Consider the following 11,013-nt stretch of genomic DNA (forward strand, 5'->3'; position numbering starts at 1 on the left):
ATTGGTATCGCAATCAAACAAGGTATATTTTAATGTACAATGATGCAGAACCCCTAAAAATTATATTAGGGAGCCAAATATAGTAATGCTTATAATAATAAATCACATTGACATTAGTATTGTTTAGATGCAAAGGCTAGTTTAATATTAGAAAAATCAACTAAGAGTCACCAGGGTGGCTCTGTTGGTTAATCACTGACTCTTGGTTTTGGCTCAGGTCCTGATCTCACAGGTCCTGAGATCAAGCCCTGCAGTGGGCTCTGTACTCAGTGGGTAGTCTTGAAAATTTTCTACTTCTGTCCCTTATTTGCACACACTCTCTATCTCTAAAATAAAATTGGGTCACCTGGGTGGCTCAGTTGGCTAAGTGTCTGCCTTCTGCTCAGGTCGTGGTCCAAGGGCCCTGGAAATCAAGCCCCATGTCCGACCAGCTTCCTGCATAGCAGGGAGTCTCCTTTTCTCTCCCCTGCCCCCTTCTGGTGCTTATGCTTTTTCTCTCTCATAAATAAATAAAATCTTTAAAATAAAATAAATCTTGTCTTAAAAAAAGAAAAAAACAAAATAAAAAAGTATAATCCACCCTATTATTAGAATAGAGGAAAAAACCATACTGTTATCTAAAATGTGGAAAAGGCATTTGATAAAATTTCATTTATTTTTATTTTTTAAAAGATTTTATTTATTTATTTGACAGAGGGAGAGACAGCAAGAGAGGGAACACAAGCTGGGGGAGAGGTAGAGGGAGAAGCAGGCTCCCAGCTGAGCAGGGAGCCTGATGTGGGGCTCGATCCCAGGACTCCAGGATCATGACCTAAGTCAAAGGCAGATGCTTAATGACTGAGCTACCCAGGTGCCCCTAAAATTTCATTTATGATTTAAAAATTCAGTAGAGGTGGGTAGGAGTTGGAAGAGAGATAGTTGGAATAATCCAGATAAGAGATGTTTAAGTTTAGGGAAGGAACCCAGGATTTCCAAGTGCCTTGGGTAGGACTGCTCCTTTCACAGATTTCACATCATTGATTGGAGGGAAAATGTCCTAGAATTCTGTGTATTCCTGGCAAGACCTTTATCCATTCCAATTTCCAGTTTCTTACCACTCTCTCCCTGATCATTATTTCTATTTTTCTATTTTTCTGGTTTATACCAGGCATCTCAAGAGTCCTAGAGGTACCTATATCCTACCCCTCAACAGTATGTCAGCCTTCGTTGTTCTCTGTGTTCCTGTTGCTTATATCAGTCTTTGACACATAATGTATTTATCTGTCCACCTTCCTTCGAATACAAACTCCATGAAGACAAGGTTTTGTCTGTTTTTACTGCATATTGTAAGCACCTAGAGCAAATGCTTTATGATACAGTAGCTCAACAAAAATGTTTTGAATAACTGACAGAAAACAGTGATACCAAGGGAGAATAGTTGTATCCCAGATAAAGTTTTTTTTTTTTTAAGATTTTTTATTTTTTTATATTTTTTATTTGACAGACTGATCACAAGTAGGCAGAGAGGCAGGCAGAGAGAGAGAAAGGAGTAGGAGGCAAGCTCACCTGCTGAGCAGAGAGCCCGACGTGGGACTTGATCCCAGGACTCTGAGATCATGACCTGAGCCGAAGGCAGAGGCTTTAACCACTGAGCCACCCAGGCGCCCCCCAGATAAAGTTTTCAGATTGAGAATACTGAATTTGTTGGTGGATTGGGTGTTAGATAGTTGAGAGAGAGAGGTAACAGATGGCTCTTAAATATGTGAATAACTGTAGTTCCCGTTCTTAGGAGGGGGTAAACGGAACAAAGAAAATTATGGGTTAAAATCAGTTATTTGAAGGTAATAATTTTAAAAATCACTAAATGTTCTCAAAATTTCCTTTTTATGTGTGTGTCGGGGGTTATTTTTATTTATTTATTTATTTATTTCTTATTTTTTTTTTAAGATTTTATTTATTTATTTGACAGAGAGAGATCACAAGTAGGCAGAGAGGCAGGCAGAGAGAGAGAGGAGGAAGCAGGCAGAGAGAGAGAGGAGGAAGCAGAGAGCCCGATGCGGGACTCGATCTCGGGAACTTGAGATCATGACCTGAGCCGAAGGCAGCGGCTTAACCCACTGAGCCACCCAGGTGCCCCTGTTATTTATTTTTAAAAAGTTTTTATTTGTTTGAGATAGAGAGCACCAGTGGGGGAGCAGAGGGAAAAGCAGGCTCCCTGCTAAGCAGTCTTGATCCCAGGACCCCAGGATCATGACATGAGCCCAAGGCAGACACTTAACTGAGCTACCTAGGTGCCGCTTTTTTTTGTTTGTTTGTTTTTAAAGATTTTATTTATTTGAGAGAGAGAGGCAGACTCCCCACCGAACAGGGATTCTGTTGCAGGGCTTGATCCTAGGACCCCAAGATCATGACCTGAGCTGAAGGCAGATGCTTAACTGACTGAGCAACCTAGGTGCCCCTTTTCTTTTCTTTTGTGTTCTCTTTTCTAAGGTTTTATTTATTTATTTGACAGAGAGAGACATAGCAAGAGGGGAAACACAAGTAGACTGAGTGGGAGAGGGAGAAGTAGGCTTCCTGCTGAGCAGGGAGCTGGATGTGGGGCTCGATCCCAGTACCCTGGAATTATGACCTGAGCCAAAGGCAGATGCTTATCGACTGAGCCACCCAGGCACCCCCAGGTGCCTGTTCTATTTGGTTTTAACATCATACGATTTTTGGAGACTATACTCACCATATTTATTTGCAATGTGTTTTTAGGTCATGCGCATTGTGGATAATGTCCGTCCTGATCGACAGACAGTTATGTTTTCAGCTACTTTTCCCAGAGCTATGGAGGCTTTGGCTCGCCGAATCTTGAGTAAACCCATTGAAGTGCAAGTTGGAGGCAGGAGTGTGGTTTGCTCAGATGTGGAACAACAAGTGGTGAGTACAATCTTTAGGAAATCCTCAGTTTCCTGAATGTTTAGGCAGTATGTGATCCTTTGGGGATCACTGTGATGAAGGCAGGTAATTACCTAATCTTAAATAGGATATAGCTCAGCCATTAATATTTTATCTGATAAACTTGAATAAGCAGTTCCTTGGAATAGCATGTTTAAAGATTTTATTTTTTATTTATTTATTTGACAGACAGAGACCACAAGTAGGCAGAGAGGCAGGCAGAGAGAGAGGGAGGGAGGAAGCAGGCTCCACACCAAGCAGAGAGCCCGACATGGTGCCTGATCCCAGAATCCTGACACCATGACCCGAGCCGAAGGCAGAGGCCCAACCCACCAAGCCACCCAGGAACCCCGCAACAACATGTTTAAAATGCTCTTTTTAGTTCCTCCCTTTAGAAGAGATGGGACTGGTGGATGGAAATATCATATACCTATTTTATTCTTTAGTTAATAGGATGTGAAGTCAAGAGGCAGAGGGAACTAGATGATGGTTTACTCACATTGGCAAGTCCCTTCTCTCAAAGTTAGACTTTTTTTGTGTGTTCTGTTTTACTGGTTAATTGGTTAAAATCAACATTTTACTTCCCATTCCTAAAGATATAGCAAGATGTTGTCATTTAGCCATTTGTCACAAATAAAATAAATATTTTTGCTTAAGAGATATATCTGCATTTTTACTCCCATTAACTTGGTACAACTTGATATTTTCAGATTGTGATTGAAGAAGAAAAGAAATTCTTGAAGTTACTTGAGCTTCTTGGCCATTATCAAGAATCAGGATCTGTCATTATATTTGTGGATAAGCAGGAACATGCTGATGGTCTTCTGAAAGATTTAATGAGAGCATCTTATCCTTGCATGTCTCTTCATGGAGGTAATGTTTAGTGAAGTATCTGTTGAGTAGTTAATTTGGCCAAGCACTGCTGTGTTCTGAATGATAATATTTACCATGTACTGTAATTTAGAGCCAGATTTCATACCATCTATCTCAGTTTTATTCACAACTCTATGGGGAAGTTCAGTATTATTGTTGTTCCATCTTAGAGATATAAAGGAAAGAAGACATTGGTTTGACCAAACCATGTAGCCATTAATCAGATAAAGAGAAATTGAACTTAACATTTCTGTTTCATATTAAATCCTTTCCATTGTGCCATGCTACATAGAATTTTCATGATTTACATTAGACCTTTAATTGAAAAAACATTTCTGTTTTTTGTTTTTTTAAAGATTTTATTCATTTATTTGACAGACAGAGATCACAAGGAGGCAGAGAAGCAGACAGAGAGAGGGGGGAAGCAGTTTCCCTGCCGAGCAGAGAGCCTGATGCGGGGCTCAATCCCAGGAGCCTGGGGTCATGACCTGAGCCAAAGGCAGAGGCTTAACCCACTGAGACACCCAGGCGCCCCAGCATTTTGGTTTTGATGTAACATTTCCATTGTTAAATGTATGTGGGACTTATCTGGTGGTCAGTGGCTTTGTAATCAACCAGCCCAAAATTTAGTGGCAAATGTCATTTATTTATAAATCTGCACTGCGGGTGTAGCTCAGCACATATTATCTAGTTTCTGTTTCATGTTGTATCTACTGGGGTGGCTTAATTGGGACTGGGGGTCCATTTCCAAATTGCCTTAACTTAGGTGGCTGGCGTGTTGGCCCTGGCTCTTGACTGAGCTCCGTAAGGCAATTGGCCAGGGGTGCTGGTCAGTTGTCTGCAAAGGGTGCTTCCCTTTGCAGACCTCTCCGTGGGACTACCTGGCTGGAAGGCAAGGACCAAAAGCTGATTAGGCCAGTTAAGGATGGTACTGGGAATTGGCAGAACTTTCATTTTCACAATATTCTGTAGGTCAGAATAGTCCCAGGACTGGCTGAGATTCAAGGGGATAGAGGCATAGACTCCCAGTTCTTGATACGAGGGTCATTCCCTATGCAGAATAGTATATACAATAGGCCATACTTCTGCTATCATCTTTGAAAAATACAGTCTACCATACCATATGTCATTGTGGATGTAATTAAAGGAGCTTTGAGTTACTTTGACGGTATATATTTGGTTAACTTTTAATGTTTGAAAATACCTCATATTTTCCCTTTTTTTGGTTACTGGGATAAAATATACATTATGTAAAATTTACTGTTTTAACTATTTTTAAGTATATAAATCAGTGGCATAATTTTCTGTGAGGCTTATTGATGTTTTATCATGTATCAGAATTTCTTTTTTCTTTCTTTTTTTTTTTTTAAGATTTTATTCATTTATTTGACAGAGAGAGAGAGAGCACAAGTAGGCAGAGAGGCAGGCAGAAGGAGAGGGAGAAGCAGACTCTCCGCTGAGCAGGGAGCCCAGTGTGAGGCTTGATCCCAAGGCCCTGGGATCATGATCTGAGCCAAAGGCAGATGCTTAACTGACTAAGGCACCCAGGTACCCCCAGAATTTCTTATTTTTTTAGTAAGTATTTTAATTCTAGTATAGTTAACACAGTCTGTATTACATTCAGTTGTATACTATAGTGATTTAGTAATTCTACACATCACTTAGTGCTTGTCGTAAATGTACTCTTAATTCCCATCACCTATTTCACCCTCCCCCCCCTTTCCACATCTCTAGGGGTAACTCTCAGTCAGTCTGTGCTCTAGTTAAGAGTCTGTTTCTTGGAGCGCCTGGGTGGCTCAGCGGGTTAAAGCCTCTGCCTTTGGCTCAGGTCATGATCCCAGGGTCCCGGGATCGAGCCCCGCATCGGGCTCTCTGCTTCGCAGGGAGCCTGCTTCCTCCCCTCTCTCTGCCTGCCTCTCTGCCTACTTGTGATCTCTGTCTATCAAATAAATAAATAAAATCTTTAAAAAAAAAAAAAGAATCTGTTTCTTGTATATATGCATACATATACCCTACATCTTTTTTTTTTTTTTTTTTTTTTAAGATTTTATTTATTTGACAGAGATCACAAGTTGGCAGAGAGAGGAAGGGAAGCAGGCTCCCTGCTGAGCAGAGAGCCCGATGCGTGGCTCGATCCCAGGACCTTGGGACCATGACCTGGGCCAAAGGCAGAGGCCTAACCACTGAGCCACCCAGGCACCTCACACCCTACATCTTTATCCATTCATCTATTGATGGATACTTGGGCTGCTTCCATATTTTTCTTTGATTATTTATTTATTTCTGAAATTATTTATTTATTTACTTGCATATTTGTTTGTTTGTTTGTTTTGACAGAGGGAGACACAGTGCAAGAGGGAACACAAGCAGGGGGAGTGGGAGAAAGGGAACAGGCTTCCCACAGAGCAGGGAGCCCAACACAGGGCTCAATCCCAGGACCTGGGATCATGATCTGAGCCGAAGGCAGATGCTCGCTCAGTGACTGAATCACCCAGGTTCCCTTGCTTCTGTATTTTAAATAATAGTGCTATAAACCTAGGCATGCATATGTCCTTTTGAATGAGTGTTTTTGTATTCCTTGGGTAAATACCCAGTTGTGCTATTACTGGATTGTAGTGTAGTTCTATTTATAAGTTTTTGGGTAACCTCTATACAGTCTTCCCACAGTGGCTACACCAATTTGCATTCCCCCCATGAGTGCTTGAGGATTCTTTTTTCTCCACATCCTTACCAGCACTTGTTGTTTCTTGTGTTGTTGATTTTAGCCCTTCTAACACGTGTGGAATGATAGCTCATTGTAGTTTTTATTTGCATTTCCCTGATGAGCAGTGTTGAGCATCTTTCCATTTGTCTCTTGACCATCTAGATGTCTTTGAACAAATGTCTGTTCATGTCTTCTGCCGATTTTTTTAAAATTTCAATTCAATTAACATATAATATATTAGTTTCAGGGGAAGAGGTCAGTGATTCATCAGTCTTATATAATACCCAGTGCTCTTTACATCACATGCCCTTCTTAATGTCTGTCACCCAGTTACCCCATTTCCTCTCTCCCCTCCCCTCCAGTAATCCTCAGTTTGTTTCCTATGATTAAAAGTCTCTTATGGTTTGTCTCCCTCTCTGACTCAATCTTGTCTCCTTCTCTGACTTCATCTCCCCTCCCTCTCTGATCTCCCTTCTCCTATGCTTATCTGTTTTGTTTCTTAAATTCCACATATGAGTAAGAGCATATGGTATTTGTCTTTCTCTGACTTTATTTTGCTTAGCGTAATACCCTCTAGTTCCGTCCACATGGTTGCAAATATGTTTCATTCTTTTTGATGATGCTTAACCGACTGAGTCACCCAGGTGCCCTTCTTTGTTTTATTATTATTTTTTTAAAGATTTTATTTTTAAGTAATCTCTTTGCCAGTGCGGGGCTTACATTTACAATCCCAAGATCAAGAGTTGCACACTACATTGACTGAGCTAGCCAGGCTCAGTTGTGTTTTTATTTCACTTGCCTCAGGAGATGTATCTATGAGAATGTTGGTTTGGCTGGTGTCAGAGAGCCTGTGCTCTCTTCTAGGATTTTTATGGTTTCAGTTCTCACATTTAATTCTTTAACCCATTTTGAGTTTATTTTTAAGTATGGTGTTAGAAGAATTTCCTTTTTGTTAATGCTAAGTAATAGTCCATTGCATGCATATACCACATTTCCTTTTTTCATTCATCTATGGATGGACACTTGGGTTGTTCTGCCTTTTGGCTTCTGTGAATAATGCTACTTTGAACACTGGTGTACAAGTATCTGTTGGAGTTCCTGTTTTCATTTCTTTTGGGTGTATAGCTGCAAGTGGAATTGCTGGGTCATATGGTAAGTCTATTTTTAACTTTTTGAGAAACCACCATGCTATTTTTTTTTTTAAAGGATTTTAAATCTTTTTTTTTTTTTTTTTAAATTTTATTTGACAGAGAGAGAGATCACAAGTAGGCAGAGAGGCAGGCAGAGACAGAGTTCGGGGAAGCAGGCTCCCTGCTGAGCAGAGAGCCCGATGCGGAGCTCGATCCCAGGACCCTGAGATCATGACCTGAGCTGAAGGCAGTGGCTTAACCCACTGAGCCACCCAGGCGCCCCCCACCATGCTATTTTTTATAGCCGTTGCTCCATTTTGTATTCTCACCAGCAGTGCTGTAGGGTCCCAGTTTATCCATAGCCTGTCCAGCACTCGTTTTTCCTTTGTTTCTTTTAAAGATTTTATTTGGGGTGCCTGGTGGCTCAGTGGGTTAAGCGTCTGCCTTCGGCTCGGGTCATGATATCAGGGTCCTGGGATCGAGCCCTATATCAGGCTCTCTGCTTGGCAGGGACCCTGCTTCCCCCTCTCTCTCTGCCTGCCTCTGCCTACTTATGATCTGTCTGTCAAATGAATAAATAAAATCTTGAAAAAAAAAATTTTTTTTTTTAAAAGATTTTATTTATTCATTTGACAGAGAGAGAGAGCTAGAGGGCACAAGAAGGGGGAGCAACAGAAGGAGAGGGAAGCAGGCTTCCCACCAAGTAGGGAGCCCAACGTGGGGCTCAGTCCCAGGACCAACATGGGGCTCAATCCCAGGATCATGACCTGGCAGATCAAAGGCAGATGCCCATCCATCTGAGCCACCCAAGCGTAGCTTGTTATTTTCTCTTGTTTTAGTAATAGCTCTGCTTGTGAATGTGAAGTAGTATGTCATTTTGGTTTTGATCTCCATTTTTCTAATGACTGAGATTGAGCATCTTTATAGGTGCTTATTTGGCATTTGTACATCCTCTTTGGAGAAATATTCTAGGCTTTTGCCCATTTTTTAAAGATAACTTGTTTATTTGTTTATTATTACTATTTTTAAAAGATTTTATTTGTTTATTTGACAGAATTCACAAGTAGGCAGAGAAGCAGGCAGAGAGAAAGGAGGAAGCAGGCTCCCTGCTGAGCAGAGAGCCCAATGTGGGGCTTGATCCCAGGACCCTGGGATCATGACCTGAGCCGAAGGCAGAGGCTTTAACCCACTCAGCCACCCAGTTGCCCCGCTTTTGCCCATTTTTAATGAGTTTTTTTTTCTTCCCCAATTGCCGAGTTGTAGGATTTCTTTATATATTCTAGATAGCAGTCCCTTATCAGATGTACAATTTACATATGTTTTCTCACATTCTGTGGATGTCTTTTCACCCTCTGGGTAGTCCTTTGATGCACAAAAGTCTAAATTTTGAAGTCCTGTTTATATATATTTTTATTTCCTTTTTTTTTTTAAGATTTTATTTAGAATTCATAGTTGTTCTCTGCAGGAGGGTTGGCCCAATAAATAGTTTCTCCTTCATTGAGGGAAATGTATGTTTTTTCTTTTTCTTTTTTTGTAAGATTTTATTTATTGATTTAAGAGAGAAGGAGAGTAATCATGAATGGGGGGAGGGGCAGAGGAATAAGCAGACTCACAGCCTCAATGCTGGACTTGATCTCAGAACACTGAGATCATGATTTGAGCCAAAGGAGATACTTAACCCACTGAGCCACCCAAGAACCCCAGAAATGTGTTTTTTCTGTAAGTAAGGACATTTTCCTCCATAATCCCTTATCTGTACTTCTCTTGTCTCTTTTTGTCAGAATTGCATCACATGGTTATGCCTAAATCATTCATAAGCAAACAGAATGATTAATGGTTCTTAAGGTATTGTACTCCTGTGGGTCTCTCAGAATTTCAGAGGTTCATGAGACCACAAGTATTTGTGTAATAATCTCATTATGTGCTTTGCCTTTTCCACTTTCATTCCATTAGGAGTGAATAGAGTAGTTTTCTAAAGGCTTCATGGCATGTTATATTGCACCAGATGGGATGCAAAAGATACAACATGCAACTGTCCTCTACTAAGCCAGACATTAAAGAGATTTACAAAGTTGTGAAGCATCTTAATAAATTACTCTACTATATCAGAATGGTTATTTTCACAAAAATATTATCAATTGTAATACATAATTGCTTTTTAAAATTTTTTAAATAAGGTAATAACTACTTAAAAATTTTTCTCCATTCTGGTTTCTTTCTTTCTTTTTTTTTTTTTTTTTAAGATTTTACTGATTTACTTAAGAGAGACAAAGAGTATGAGTGATTGAGGGGGTAAGAGGGAGAGGGATAAGCAAATTCAGCCCCCTGAGAGTAGAGTGTGACACGGGGCTTGATCCTAGGACTCAGATTTTGAACTGAGCTGAAGCCAGATACTTAACTGACTGAACCACCCAGGTGCCCCAGTTAGAGTTTCTAACACATTAAATATAGATAGAGATGACTTATGTAAAGTAAAACTCTCTGAGTTTGATCTTTATTAATTTTAAGACTATAAAGGCAGCCTTAGCGCAGAAAGTCTGAGGGGGATTCATTCACATCCTACTACTGAGAATTAGGCTCAAGTCTGGTTTGATATACATGACCGTGTGTTGGGTGGATATTTGAATGAAATTGGGGTTATGTTTAAAAGGAAGAGGGTTGGGGCACCTGGGTGGCTCAGTGGGTTAAGCCTCTACCTTCGGCTCGGGTCATGATTTCAGGGTACTGGGATTGAGTCCCGCATTAGGCTCTCTGCTTAGCACGGTGCCTGCTTCCCCCTCTTCTCTGCTTTCCTCTCTGTCTACTTGTGATCTCTCTCTCTCTGTCAAATAAATAAAATCTTTAGGGAAAAAAAAAAACAAAAACGAAATAGAAGGAAGAGGGTTAATTGTTGGACAGGTATCCCATATACTTCACTTAGTATATTATATTCACTTCATGGAATAAGGTACATGCAGTTGAGTTAAGTAGTCGGGATATGTCAGTCTAAAAAGCTTTCGCACCTTTTAAATTTAATTTATATCGATATTGATTCCATTACTTTTTCTTGTAAGACTTTTGGGGTCAGTGTTAGATTCCACTTGCTTTGACATTAGCTCCAAATACTTTCTTTAATTCAGTCTTTGAAGAATACATTTAAATTTTAGGTAACATTAATTAACATTGATATATACATAGATGTTAAGTATTCTCTTTTTTTTTAAAGATTTTTTTATTTATTCATTTGACAGAGATCACAAGTAGGCAGAGAGGCAGGCAAAGAGAGGGGGAAAGCAGGCTTCCCGCTGAGCAGAGAGCCCAATGCGGGGCTCGATCTCAGGACCCTGAGATCATGACCTGAGCCGAAGGCAGAGGCTTTAACCCACTGAGCCACCCAGGCGCCCCTAT

General features: G+C 40.4%; 1 protein-coding gene across 2 annotated transcripts in view; it reads left to right on the plus strand.

Annotated features, from left to right (window-relative positions):
- The window catches only part of DDX46 (DEAD-box helicase 46), a 72,258-nt gene that overhangs the window by 38,141 nt on the left and 23,104 nt on the right, over positions 1–11,013 (plus strand). For both annotated transcript variants that reach the window (XR_009407464.1, XM_059417599.1), the window contains exons 14-15: positions 2,737–2,901; positions 3,630–3,792. Coding sequence is in view for 1 of the 2 variants with exons in the window: in XM_059417599.1 (XP_059273582.1) it covers positions 2,737–2,901; positions 3,630–3,792 (328 nt within the window). In the remaining variant the exon portion in view is untranslated. The remainder of the gene's footprint in view (positions 1–2,736; positions 2,902–3,629; positions 3,793–11,013) is intronic.

The sequence above is a fragment of the Mustela nigripes genome, chromosome 12, assembly GCF_022355385.1.
Source record: "Mustela nigripes isolate SB6536 chromosome 12, MUSNIG.SB6536, whole genome shotgun sequence".
NCBI lineage: Eukaryota > Metazoa > Chordata > Mammalia > Carnivora > Mustelidae > Mustela > Mustela nigripes.